The 15,000-nt window shown below is 36.4% G+C and overlaps 1 protein-coding gene across 2 annotated transcripts in view; it reads right to left on the bottom strand.

Moving 5' to 3' along the window:
* The window catches only part of LOC138032115 (E3 ubiquitin-protein ligase UBR5-like), a 94,775-nt gene that overhangs the window by 76,457 nt on the left and 3,318 nt on the right, over nt 1–15,000 (bottom strand). Inside the window, exons 3-9 of one of the 2 annotated variants that reach the window (XM_068879706.1) lie at nt 10,346–10,427; nt 9,224–9,300; nt 8,350–8,408; nt 7,281–7,371; nt 6,252–6,420; nt 3,835–3,894; nt 2,669–2,759 (exon numbers count right to left, since the gene is read on the bottom strand). In XM_068879706.1, coding sequence (XP_068735807.1) covers nt 2,669–2,759; nt 3,835–3,894; nt 6,252–6,420; nt 7,281–7,371; nt 8,350–8,408; nt 9,224–9,300; nt 10,346–10,427 — 629 coding nt within the window. Of the gene's footprint in view, nt 1–2,668; nt 2,760–3,834; nt 3,895–6,251; nt 6,421–7,280; nt 7,374–8,349; nt 8,409–9,223; nt 9,301–10,345; nt 10,428–15,000 lie in introns of those variants that run through there. The other variant, XM_068879708.1, reaches the window with a different exon arrangement.

Consider the following 15,000-nt stretch of genomic DNA (forward strand, 5'->3'; position numbering starts at 1 on the left):
AGTGGCTGCATATTTTGCTAAAGGCAGGACAAGATCCCCACAGGTGAGAAGAACTACAAAATTTACATTTAACCTGAACTTGACCCCAGTCGACGCGAAGGACTTTGCTTTTCTTTGTCACCAGATCAAAATTTAGTTTCAATCAGATGGAGTTTCACTGTTTTGCTCCTTCGCACACCCATCGCCTTTATCTGCTCTTTCAAAGCCTCAGAAGCTCTTGCCATAGAAATCACTTTTTCCAGAGTAAGCTTATCCTCCCTCAACAGCCTTTCCATCACCGTTAGATCTCATATACTAAACACGAACTTGCCATATCATCGACTGCTGAGTACTTGCACGATTTCACCATGCTCTTCAAATGTGTCATACACTGGTGTACAGTCTTTCTGGGATATCTGCCAAAATTGATGTCTATCAAAGACAACGTTCTTCCTGGGGTTGCAGTACTGCTCAAACTTCTCAAAGATCTTGTCCAGCTTTGTCTCATCGCCAGTAAAGTTTAGCAATCTAGCTACAGTCGAACCCCCTGTAAGCGGACAGCCTCGAGACCAGCGGTCAGTGTCCACTTACGGGGAGTGTCTGTTTAGGGGAGGTTGAAAAAGAAAGTGCAATAGAGGGCGTATAATGCACCAAAACAAGTCTTTAAAAGATTTTAATTAACTCATATTGTTCAAGATACGAAATTCAAAGACCTCAGAGATTTGCTCTAACAAGTTTATCTTTCAATGACCACCCTATTCTATGTGAAATTTGGGGAGAGTTTTTTAGTTAGGGGTGGTTTTGTATTTGAAAAAAGTGTAAGAATTCGACAATAGATAATTATGCAGCTAGCCTTACATACGTATGTTTTATCCCTGCCAAGGGACTCATCAGAGACCTTTCGGCTAACTCGTCAAACATCGAGATTGGGTGACGAAGTTCCTGAAGCGTGCGTCTAACTAAGCATTGGTTGTTATTTAATAGAACAGGAAAGTGGATAAACAGAGGAGCAGGATGTAGTAAGAAATTGCCTTGCGAATTAAAATTTCAAGGAGACAAATTTTTGTGCGAATGGCTTGAAGAAAAGTTTAAAAAGGAAAACCTTGATGTTCTGTAATGAAAAAAAAAGCTAATTGTAATCAAAATGACTATGTTTTGTCTAGGACGGTGTGCAATTAAACCATTAAAATGAAACCCATTTTGTAAGAAGTTTTCTTGATATTGTTTACTGTCCGCTTACAGGAGGACATTTTAGACCCTGTGGGCCCCGAATAGGTGTCCATGTCCGCTTACGAAAGATGTCCACTTATGGGAGGTTAAATAACTATGTTGTGATTTTGAGGAATAATCGGTGGGACCGCAGTTTGGTGTCCGCATTCGGGAGGTGTCCGCTTACAGGAGGTGTCCATTAGTGGAGGTTTGACTGTATTTTGATCAAATCATCTTTCTTTCCGATGCCTGAAGCTGTTGAAATACAGTACTGGCCACAGGAATAGCAGCATCTACACGCGCATAAAATGCGTGCAAGATGGCGGCTTTACGCGCATTACACGCATGTAAAATTTTACACGAACTATTACACGTGCCTGAAATTACATGCGTGTAATTTGACATGAGTAAAATTCCTACGTCCATTACACGCGGCTTGCGTGTATTTTGCACTTAGCAATGTACATGAATCTGACGATGAAAGTCGGCATTTCTGTTTGAAAATTTCAGCCTTGCCTGTGTGTTCTTGGAATAAGGTTTTACATGTGTCTTCGGATTGCTGCCGTCATCTGTCAATAAATCCTTTCGCTCTCATTTCAAACCACACTAAGTTATAACTCTAACGAGCGAACGATCCATGGAAATTAATGCTTGACAGCATGACATATTACCGAAAAACAAGCAAGCTCAGAACTTGTGCTGCATTTATTTAACATTCAATTTGTTCGTTGTGAGGATCGAGCTGTCGCAAAAATGTTGAAATGAAAAGCTGAATAAAGTCTTCGGAAACCAGGAGGACAATTAGCTTAGACATGCAAAATTTTCTTCGAGAAAAAGCCGTGACAAATGAATGTACAACAGTGAATATTCTGCCCTCTTTTACACGAAACTATGCGTGTAAAATTTTACATGCATTATGAAGAATTTGCGTGTAATTATTTACACATACTATAGTTTCATGTATTTTTTTTACTCGCGGGTAACGCGCGCGTAATTTGCGTGTAAAATGCGCACATTATGGTGGACTTACGCACGTGATACGGGCGTGTAATGCTGCTATTCCTGCAGCCAGTACTGTATATCTGATATTGCTGCATAAATCTTCTCCAATTTTCTGATGTGTTTCCATTGAAACTCACTGCATGAGGTTTATGAAAGCTGTCCATGTTTTAACTCGCACTTCTGAACACCATGTCAAGATACATTGTATATGTGGAATGTATGCACCGAGCCGGTACAAAGTTCAAGTAAGTATGCAAGCCAAGTCACGCAAGGTTCTAACGTGACAGACACCACATTTCAAAAGTAAAATAATAATTATTGATGGTCACATTTAAACAACTTCATATTGTCATTGTCAAAATGTGTTAAACTTAGGTTTGAAAGAATCTGTCTTTAACTTTTCTTTTTGGGGAAAAAGGAAGCCGACTTCTCTGAGTGAAGTAGCTGATGCCACTGCCCATGTGATAATAATCCTTACCCCCAGGAAGATACTCAGGATTTTCATCATCGTCTCCATCATCTTCATCTCTACTGAGAAGATTGTTCACAGCTAAATTCACATCAAGATTCTGAAAAGGAGCCAGAAAATATGGTCATAAATGAGACTATAATAATTACGTGTATTCACACCATTATGTAGATCTCATGAGAGTCCTTATACCGGTGTAGTTTGAATGTTACTAGACTATTGCGCGTGGGTTTTAGGGACAAAAAGATATCTTGACATTTATTACCAAATGAGGACAATTGCGTGTACATGTATGAGAGTTCTGAAGGTTGTTGATTACTCCACTTATACTGTAGCCGATTAGTTATGGATTGGTTGCAAGGCTATGAGCATGATTTTAATTCAAGTGCCATATGCATTGTAATTAAAGTGCTCATGACTTGAAATTTGACCACCATTTTTTATTTCATATCCTTAAATTCAGGGTTTGCTTCATAGGATTTCATTATTAGAATCTTCCTACAAATGATCAAAGTGAGTTTAACCCATGTAGGTTTTAACCCATTAACTCCTGGAAGTGAGACTTAACAGATTTTACTCTGTCTAATGCCAGACTATTATTTTACTCATCAACTGGAGGCATCCTGGGCACCTGGGGAGTGAATGGGTTAATGATCAATTGGTTCAATTCAATAAATCATTACTGTCAACAGAAATTTAGATTACAGTGTAAGGACAAGAAGAAGATGAAGGATAATAACTTTACTCTAAATAATATTAACTTCATGGTTTTTTAAATATAAAATAATCATTACTACACGTTTCAGCTCCCAGAGGAGCCTATGGTAACAGAAATGCTTCTTTCTGCAATTCAAATAATCCCTCATGGATAGATTCTTTTTATCCAAATCCTCTAAAGAGTTATTACAAACATCCAAACTGACCAGTTTCCAGTTGGCTTGACACACCTACAGCAGCTCAATGATTATTGTTGGTAGAGCACTGAACTGGTATTTCAGAGCTAATGGGTGCAAATTTCAATCAAGCCTAGAAAGTTCAGGCTTTCCTTTCATTTAAGTTATAATTATTTCCAGCTGAAATTACATGCTCATCAATGACGAAAAACTAATGTTGTTATTTGACATACTGTATTAAGCAAAATATTAATGCTCAAGAAACCACTTGCTGTCACTTACAGTTCTCTGCAGCTCTCGTACAATTGCAGCTCTTGACTTCCCTTGAAGAACAACCTGAGCCTGGAAAAAATTCAAGAATACTTAGTGATAAAAAACAAGCTATCAATAAGCTATTGTATAAGGAGCATTTTAACGGAAATAGAGGTGCCAAAAAAGATGTCTTACAGGCATTTTTTAAAAAACATACATGTTCATGTATTGTAGATTAAAATTTACTTAATCTTGTTCTTTAGGTTAGCAACAAACAATTATTTGCTCCACAATGTCAGAAATGATCAGGCTGAAGTAAATGTGTTCAGTTCCAACAATGATCATGCCGTAAAATTTGGACCTCCAAGCCATGCTTGACCAAGCACATGCTCAGAACTGAATGCCCCTACAGGACTGTCACTAAGATTTCAAGTTGCCGCGTATAGGAAAAAAGTACGCGGGGAACCAAGCAGTGATAGCAATTTGCAAAAGACACTCCCCACTCTCCCGTTCCCCACCCTAAAATGGTTTTATTCAAATTCAATATTTCAATAAATTGTCTTACATGAAAATGAATTCACAGTGAGGAAAGGATCCTTAAAGAGCAAATTACGATTAATCGTTTAACAATTTGTGATACGTCGCATTCGTTGCTGTTGTTATTATGTTTCTCTTGTGTGTTCAAAACTAGCAAGATGCTTCAGGCATTTTGTCTGGAAATCTTGGGGAAAACTCTCTTGCTATCCGCTGTCCTTGACTTTTTAGCATGGTCTCTTTCCAATGATACTTTGAAATAGTTGAATGAGGGACTATGACTTGAATTAACGTGAACAAATAACATGAAAATGATACTGTAAGTGCTGTACCTCCAGAACAATCTGTGCCGAAATTTTATAAGAGCATTCATTCATGAATTAGGGCAGGCCTGTCGTTTTGGGCAGGGGGCCAGAGATTTTCCCCTGCTACTATGATTAATCTAGTAGAACACAGCTACACTAAAATGTTCACTGCCAAATTGGTTAACTTTTGAAGGGCAAAATTTACTCCATCATAACATGCGAACATTGACTAGTAAGAATAAAAGCAAATTAAAATGTCTTGTTAAAGTGCACTTATGGCACTTATGTTTTTCGTGAGCACTGACCGCAATGTATTTCTGCCTGAAACAAATAGTAAAGGAAGTATCAAGAGGTCAACATAACTTTGACTTGATTACAAACACGTACATGTCATGTAACTTGAGGCTGTACTCGTAATAAAAAAAAGGTATTCGTTTCCAGTTTCTTCTGCCTCTTTCTCGACATACATGTACTGAAATTGACAACGAAGAGTTTTCCATGTGTGTATGTGTGTACAATGACGCTGACATTTCACACAAGGGAAACCTCTTGAAGGTCTTTGAATGCGAGTACTCATCAGTTGTACTTTTTGTGGATGAATTGAAACTTACATTATTTAATTTTAGTAAAACAGACAGTTTTCACACATTCCAGAAATTTAAAGTTTATTCTTTTTTTTCATAGATACACATATTTCATTCTCACTGTAGACTTTCTCGAAGCTACACGTTTTCTGGTTCTATTTTTTGGTCAAACTAGCTGATAATCATGCTCATAGTAGCAGGGGAAAATCCCTGGCCCCGAGCCCTAAACATCAGCTCTGTCCTAAATTATAAATGAATGCTCTCATAATCTACACTGTATAGTTTGGTCTTTTGATTTTTACACGAAAACATGGCTTCTCATCGCATTGCTTTTAATTTGATAAAAGCTTGCAAATTTTTAACTTTAAGAAGGGACTGTCATTAGATACATTTGGTATTCAAAATTTCATTTTTTGAGAAAATTACACAGTCAAGAAAACCGAAATCAACTCCTAACCAATGAAACACCGTCATGATCCTTAAATCAGCTTTAAGCCTTATCTATGTACATGCAGTTCTTTTAACCTTAACCCGTACATGTCCACGAAGCGTGATGGATATCCCCCACAAAGTGCATTTCAGCTCTCTGGGTTCGAATCCCAGCTCGTGTGCTTCACTTAGCTTTCCATCCATTCGTGGTGGGTAAAATGAGTACCAGTATTACTGGAGACAAGTTATGCATGCAACGGGTTACGAGTGGCACCCAGCTCTGCAATGAGTTACTGTAACAGTAGATGCTGTAAGTTACTGTAGAAGCTAAAGAAAAAGGAGACTTCGGTTGGCCTCTTGCCTTGTCTTGTCTTGCCTTTGTGTTAATGGTTGTACAATTAATTTTATCTGTAAAAATTCTTGCTGTAACGAACAAGAACTTTTACACATGATCAAATTAATTGTACTACCGTTATGGTCACAATTCCACAATAATTGTTTCTTTACCAAATGGTAAAACATAATGTGCGTGAATTGATCACACTCAAAGAAAGGTTGCCAGAGAGTGTCCTTGTTTAGAAAACAAATAACTCACTTGATTAACTAGTTCCTCTGGCACAGCTGTTGCAGGGACAACACGGGAACCTATACTCCATCCAGATGTTCCCCCTCTTGCACCCCTTCTTACCACACGGCCACGCCCACGGACAGGTGTACGAGTAGAAGTGCGTAAAGACATAGCTGATGGTGCAGCACCCCAGCGACTAAGAAATACCAAAAAATGGAGTTTTGACATTAAAAATACACTGATTTTAAAAACATTCAAATGGCTTTGTTACAACTGTAAGACAAGCTTTATCCAGCATACTTATAATAAACACTTAATGACTGGTCCCGAGGGAAACAGTTCATTTTGTTTCCCGAGAATCTCAATGTTTCCCCGAGGCGCAGCCGAGGCAAACATTGAGATTCGAGGGAAACAAAATGAACTGTTTCCCGAGGAACCAGTCATTAAGTGATTTGTTATATGGGGAAACAAATGGGTCAAACATTTTGAAAGAAGAGGGAAGATTCCAGCAACAACATCAGGCCACCTTCAACTGCACGCTCTGATCACGTGCAACAGCGGTCAACATTTCGCGGGTAACAGTGAACTGTTCCCCGTTTGACGTCATAGTTTTCACAATGTTGCCCGCTCATGGCATTTGGCGGTAAACAGTTTCATTGTTAAATGCCATGTGACCATGAACTAGCCAATGGGCGCGCTGTAGCGGGAAAAACTCCAGCTATATAACAATAACTATTATTATTGTGCCCTAAAAGGTTGTGAACTTCTCACTTTGTTCTTATAAAGCAGTGCTCAACGTTGCAACCATGACTCTTCACTCTTCATTTTATTCACTGGCGACTCACGTTTCACATACAGTGTAAATGTTCCTTCATCACTAAAGTTACTTTATTGTAAGTACATTGTTAATGCAACATGCTCAAAATGAGCAGCAACCACTGATGAATGAAAGACAATAATGATAATTTTTTGCAGCTCTAACACATGGTCCAAAAAACTGGGACAGATCAATAATAAAACAGTGAAATCCACAATGAACTGCTAATTAGTGAATACCTAATAACTGGATGTCCTGTTAATCCACTAAGAGTCTCTCCACTGTTAGAAAGAACCCATGAGTTTTCACCTTGGCCACGGGATCCACCACCTGATTATCAAAGAAAAGAAAAAAATACTTTGTATCATTGGTTCAAAAAATTATTGAATAGCATATTGATACACCATTAATTTTGCAACAATAAATTACATGTAAGACTTGTGAGGAAGTTATGGAAAACCTTGAAAAGAGTATACATTCTAATCATTTGAGCAACAATTTTGTAAATGTAAAATAATTATGTATAATTTTTATAAACTTTATCAGTTTTGCCAAAATACATAATTCCAATTCAAAACAAAATATTCTGGTTGCTGGAACCTTAATTGGAACTTTGCTTTAATGGACAAGTAACCCCTTTAACATAGCTTTTGGTAACCACCACAAAATGTCAAAGCACATATGTTAAATTACTGTTGATCACTGTGATTATTAGTATATGATAACATCTCATCATGGGTTTATACATCTTAGTTTGTTCATTGTAGGTTCCTGTTTTTGCTTTAACACAACAGAGAAAAAATATAATGTAACATTCAAACAAAATAGTCCTTTTTTGGATTCAAAACAACATTCAAGAGGCATTGAAATGATGTTAGTTTCATTCTCATAGCATGAATATTGACAAAATACATGTAAGAATGTTCTTAAAGTAAAAAAGTGACACCTGAAACCAATGACAAGACCTTAAAGTTTTTATTTCAAGTTTCAAGTGGAGATAAAGTAACTTCAACCTACATACACATGTACATGTAATGTAAATGTTATTTTGTCTACTGACCTACATTGTATAAACATTCATTCTGGTAAATAATAAGGTACAGTATAATTTGATTATTCATAATAATTATTGTATTGCATGCATTTTAATTAAGCGCAATCATAGGTTTCATGCACAGCTTTTTCTTGTTAATCCAATACAAAAAGTATTACCAACCTGTATCATATCTAGAAACATAGCTGCAGAGATGAGTCTTAAAAAGTCATTTCTCTAAATCTGAGTCTGGTGACAGTAAGATCATAACAAACCTGAATGTAATACTATATGAGAAGTTGATCTGGCAGAAGAGTTACTGTTTTCTTCCTCTCTGAAATACAATAGCCGAAAAATTGCAGATTCTTGATCCATGCATCAACATTTACAGTATTTCTTTAGAATGCCAATCCAATATGACAAAAAGTTTTAATCCCGCATTTTTGAAACAACCCCCCCATCCCTGACCATACACAGCAAACACAATTTTTATAACAGTATTATCACTAGAGCCAAAGATCTCTCTGTAGACAATCCAGCATCTTCTCCAATAAATCACACAAGCGATATACTCATTTTTGGATACTTATAAGGTTTTGATGTTATTGTACATGTATTTCTAATTTCTGAGACAAAATAAATAAAATGTCAGCATTCCAGCCCAGACTACATGTAAACAATTTCATGATTGGTTTAAAAGCAGAATCATTCCGCCAAGGAGGAAACCACAAATAAAATATAATATAATATAATATACAAAAATTATGAGTAAAACACACAAACAAGAGGAAGTTTAGAAAAATGTACAATGTAGACTAAAACTTGACGTTTTAGACATTATTTTGAGGTCTATCTATCTTTGACTTTTCCAAACCTGGTGAGGGTAGATTATTTACACAAGATAAGTAAATACTGCAGATGTCTTATCGTCTCACTATCGGAATGTTTCAACTCAAAAGCGGAATATTCCCAAGAGAATATCTGCATTTGGTGAAATCTCTGCACGAAATAAAGTGCAGAGACTAGCTAATTAAAGCATTAATTAGACTAGCAAATTAAAGCATGTCTGTCTAAGTGTACATGTACATGTACATTTGTACACTGTACTTGCCAACACAAGCATTGAGGTAGTATAGCTGCAGGACTTACCCCGTGGATGAATCTCTTGAGGACAATTCCAGCTTGTCTGGATGAAGGGTAAAAGGAACCCTACATACTTGGCCACTCTACATTTTAAAAAAGGGGACAATATTGAAGGAGATATAGCAAACATGTACCTCAGAGAAAAACTATATTCTGATTGGCTGATAAACGGAGGGTATTAAGCCTGTAACCTGCATCCTCACAAGTGACCCCCGGAAGAATTTAATTTGAGTTACAGTGTACTTTTAACCAATCAGAAAAATAATCTTAGATCTAAATTCTGCAAGGACATGAAATTATTATGTCATACAGCCAGTGAGAAAAAAAATTGATTTAAAGTGTATTACTTCAATTACCGGTAACATTATAAATAATTACAAGAAAATAAGAGGTCTGATCTTTTCAGAATTGTTGAACAAAGGTTTGACTTGGAGAGGCTGAAAAAGTTACACCAAGATGCACAGTACTGCAGCCAGTCCTGCTACAAATGACAGTGAATAGATGTAAAAGGAGGGAACAAAAAGATACAGGAAAGATAGGTGAGAATGATACATGTATGTTAACGATGAGTTAATTTATTTTGTATTTTGATGTTTGGCAGAAAACAAGATATATTTATGATAAATATACATCAATATAAACAACTTGTACATTAGGATTAGGAAGTTGACACAACTCGTTTTTGAAATGTATCTGCAAAAATATGAATAAACATGATTCAGTGACAAAAGTCAACCCTACATACACATCAAGTACCGGTAATAAAAAAAACAGTTAATTTTGGTTTAGATAAGTAAGCATGTAGTCATTAGCCAGCGAAGGCAAAATTTAGTGCTTTCAAAAAGTGATAAAAGCATACTGGGAAAAACACTGCGGCAGCAATAAAACTCCTGGATGGAGCCTTCTGTCTTCCCTGTGCTTTATTTGCAAGGGAATGTGGTCGAAATGCGGGTAGATTGTATAAGTTAGTCAAGAGCCCCGTAACGAGCAATGAGCCGTTTCGCACATCATTAGAATGGAAGATTCTAGGTGCATAATTTATCTGTCATTACCATGAATAACAGTCAGTCTGGTAATATGACCCACAAATTGCAACACTGTAGACAGTTTTAACAACCTCTTTCATACCTCCAAAAGGAAAGCCACATGCCTGGGTCCAACTACACATTCTTTAATGACTTCTCCCTTAAGAGCCTCAAGAACAGGAGAACTGAAAAAAAAAAAAAAAAAAAAAAGACTTAATTACTTGTATGTATATATTACACAAGATCAGTCCCTTGAGATCTAAGATCTCACTTCATTCCTCAAGAAGGAAATGGTGTCCAACCGACAATTACAGCTGCACCATAAGGGCACTTGGTGCAGTAAAGTTAAAGTGAACAAATTAATAATAATATTATGTTTTATTTGGACAACCCTGGCAAGAAATCTAAGCTTCACTTTTGTTTTATCTCATTGGATGACCCTTACATCTTTTTTTGAATTTCAAATAATAATATTAAGCAACGACAATCATTCATTTCTTGTCCCTTTTTTGTATCTTTGTTTGGGCAATCACATAATTTTGAATGCAATTTGAAATAAATTAGCCAGTGAACGCAGACGTACAATGTACGTATATTCTGGTGGCCCTTTCTTTCCCCAGAAAAACAGCATCTGCAGACACAAGCTGCTAAACAATTTCTGCGATGTAACTACAATACTTTTGGGTTTTTTTTGCCAATCGGAGACAGTCGGGTGATTTCTGTGCGACTCATGTAATCATTATCATTAGCAAACCTTTGAAACGAACAGCTATGAATGAATCGACAAAGAAGATTCCTTGCTGCGGCAAATGTGACATTCTTTGACAGGAAAACGTTTAGTTTCAAATATAAGCTTAAGATCAAATACCACCCAGAAAAATACATTTATACTAAGAACAATAACCTTTCTACATTTTACAACAAGTGGACAAAGAATTTTCCTTTTTAAGATAAGTTTTGTGTTGTTTTGTAAAAGTAACTGTTTAAGGTGTTAGAACGTACTTACATATGCGCTTATATTTATATTTAAGTTTTTATAATCAATACTAAGAATTATACATGCCATCAGCAAATGCGTGGCTGTTTGGCCTTTTTTATTTGCGTGTAAATAAATAATTATTAACATTGTAACAAGTCTTGGAAATTGGTAATGTTATTAGTGTAAGTAACTTATGTAATGTATTTTGTATGCAATGTCACGAATAAATGTTATTTATAAAAAAAAGTAAAGTAAAATTAAAACAACGTTTGGTTGCAAAGGATCTAAGATAAATGTATTAATATTATTTTGGTACATGTTAAAGTGCTTTGGGCATCTCCTCTTTGACATTTCAAGCCAATTTATGAGTAATAAGATCGATAGAGAAGCTATTGTAGCTATCTGCTGCACAAAATGCTACAAGTATAATCGACTAATACAACACAAAAATAATGTATTTGTTACATATTAATTATTAAAAGGAGATGAGATTGAGGAAAAAAATTAAAAGACGGTTTGATGATGACATTCCACTTCAAGTTAAGAAATCAGCTAAAGATTAAGGTAGTGCACCAGAGGTGAACAAATGTTGGGGGTTTTGGTGACGCTCCCTTGATACTGTAGTTAGCTGCCTAGCAAAATCACCCCAAGCGCCATTGTAAGCCCAATTGCGTTGGGGCTTGTTAGCCCCTTCACTGATCCTAGTGCTTGGTTTCCACCACAACAATCACAAAATGTCATTAAAAGCCTTCCAAAGTTTCAGCAGGAGCCCAATGTTTACATCAACACCGCTTTGTAAAGCAGAAACTCGAGCCGCTAACTTGACTTCTTGCATGTAAAGGGCATTAAACTTCGAAATAATATCCTGTGGATGTTTCATCGGCGCCATTTGCAGATCGAAATTGATAGTAAACAAACCGACATACCATATGTAAAATTTCGACTTGTCGGCAGTCACGCAATTTATTTTTTGTCTCGGCACAAACACGTATACAACACACAATTTTAGATGCGTAAAAAAAAGAACATGTTTACGCGTATTGTGTGCATAAATTTTGCATCTGCGTTGTTTGCTTATCTCCAAGCAGCGCTGTATTCATTCCAAATACATGTAACACAAAATAAATCATGTGATTACTTATTAATAATAGACCTGAAATATACATATACAGTGTATCACATACTGATACAGTAATCACACAAAAATTGTGCCATCAAGGGCCAGCACTTGACTGGCTATTTGTGGCTTTCTTTGATCATTGACCAATTACATGTAGAATGCCTGGTTTGTTTCCTCTTTTTGGAATGAATTACCTCTTTTCTGTACTGTTACCGAAAAACTGCATTTCTCTTAGCCAATCAGAAGGAATGTTTTCATGTATAAGTAAAACTATAGTAAGAGTAATTCAAGCCATTACAGTTTTTTTGTGCCTTTGTATAACACAGGGCTTGAAATTGCTACCAATACAGTCGCATTTGCAACTGAATTTTTTTCCTTTGCAACTAAAATACATGGAGAAGTCGCAAATTTGTGAGTTGTTTTCACCTTCGCTCTTTCTAACAAAATTGGGTTTTATGTTACCACTTTGCCGCTACTTTTGCTAAAATAAATAAAGAAATGACAAAATTATTTTGTTTCTCGCCTTGAATTTTCTTTAAATCTGAAGATAGCGTAATTGTAGCATATTTTAGCTGGGATGTTATGTGCACAAGCCCATTCCTTTGATATCATTCACCATTTTCAGTGGTCTCTTTACACACAAGTATTGTGGGCTCATATTTTGTTTTGCTAAACTGCTGACAACACAGTGCAGCGCAACGATTTTGCGGCTAAAACTTGCAAAACTGCAACAAGTTCAACGCTTTCATATGTTGTCGCAGAATTGCGACTCAGGATTTTTTCGTTAATTTCAAGCCCTGTAAATGTAATGATTGGTTATTTCTGGCCTCAGACAAGGAAAACCTGGTCCAGGAAAAGGGAAATAATGGAATAAGGCATGAAATTATTGCATAATAATGTTGTTCAACCTACACATCAGAGGGCTACAAAATCTTAGAAAAAATTGTTACTGGCTGCATCTTAAATAATAGACCCTTTCGGCAAAACAGTGCATGCGGGGTAATCAGGATAAAGTGCATGATGAATTTATAGACTTCAGAGTGAGAATGACCGATTAAAGTTTTATTGTGATGGTTTGTAAACGAAAATTTACTGTTTGTCATAAAGGTTTCTCGATCAAATTAAGGTGAGTGTTTGATTCTACATGTATGCTTATTTAGCAGACAAGTATGAGTTGTGTAGAAGCTTTTCAAGTCCATGAAATGGAAAAAAATTATCGATAACATGCCAAAGTGCGGGCAGTCAAGCAATCAATGCTTTTTTGTTAGAGTCAAAATATTTCTTCTTTTTTTTCTCAGATGGAAGATATGGCTTTCAAAGATTTTCTGGAGTTGAGTGTTGGTCAACTCCAGTTTTATTTCAGGATGAGAAGAGGAAAGTTGACAGCAGGTAGCCTGCATAGAAAGCGTTTCTGTTCGAAAGAAGAGCTCCCAAACGATTTTCCGCAAACTGGCTGCGCAAAAGTTGGGGCAAGAGACTGCGGGAACGCTTGCAAGAAGACCCCCTATATTTGAAAAACCTGTTTGCCACGAACAGGGCCTTCTGATTGGTGTGGCATAGTCACAATGATTGACAGGTGACAAATTTTCAAGCAAAATATTACTTTTTAGTTCTAGTGTGACAAAGACAATGACAGAAGATGTGGAAGGTTTTGAATCATGTGTTGAAGCTGAGCAAATCAGGTCTCGGCTTTACATTGAAAAGGGAACAAGAACTGTCAATGTGCCGTCTTTTTAACTGTATAGATGTGATGGCCACTTTGCCAACAGGATTCGGAAAAAGTATAATTTTTCAGGTGTTTGTCATGATGCGCGGAGTTTAAAATAAAAGAAAACGAAGAACAGGTTTCTCCAGTACCATCCATTGCAAAGCATCATACGCGAATGACAGCCTGTGATTTAAATGAAAATCTGGACTGCTTGGACAACATCCATCAAGGGAAATTCAAAACAATTATTACCGGTATATACGCGTCAGCTGAAACCGCTATGGATAAGCGTCATAAGCATTTCCATAATTCAAAAAAAGCAAAAGATTCCTTATTTAACAAAACTTTGGCAGCACTTATTGTCAACAAAAAGTTTGGATTGGACTGAAGTACATGTAAGCTTTCAGTTCGCTTGTAAAAGATACTTTATATTTACACACGATGAATTAATAAAATGCCTGCGAACTACATTGTATCAGAATCTTTATCTGTTTCAGGATCAAGGAAATAAACTGTATTGTATTCAACTTCTCCAATGTAAGCTTGAGTCCTATATCATGAATTGAGCCTGACAAGATGAAGACAATTACGAAGCTCCCCTGTTAATTAAATCTTACCTACTGTGGATTATCAAACTAGCGAGGAGGTTTCCCTGTAATTTCCAGGAGATTTAATACGTATGACTCATTTCGTCAACCACTTTGAAAGTCGCAATGAAATCACCGCTAGTTAAAAATAGCAACTAAAACCTCTTGAATAGTTTTATGGTCTACTTTGGTGGTGTTTTGCATTGAGCGGCCTTCCTACCAATCAAAATCTATACAAGTTAGGTCCCTAAATTTCGTATTTTACGAACGCATGGGTTGCTTATATGTTCTGAAAATTGACTGTGGTTTTCAATGGTTTAAACAAATTTTCGGAAGAAACATAACCATTCTCAACTGGCTGAGA

The sequence above is a fragment of the Montipora capricornis genome, chromosome 14, assembly GCF_036669925.1.
Source record: "Montipora capricornis isolate CH-2021 chromosome 14, ASM3666992v2, whole genome shotgun sequence".
Lineage (NCBI taxonomy): Eukaryota > Metazoa > Cnidaria > Anthozoa > Scleractinia > Acroporidae > Montipora > Montipora capricornis.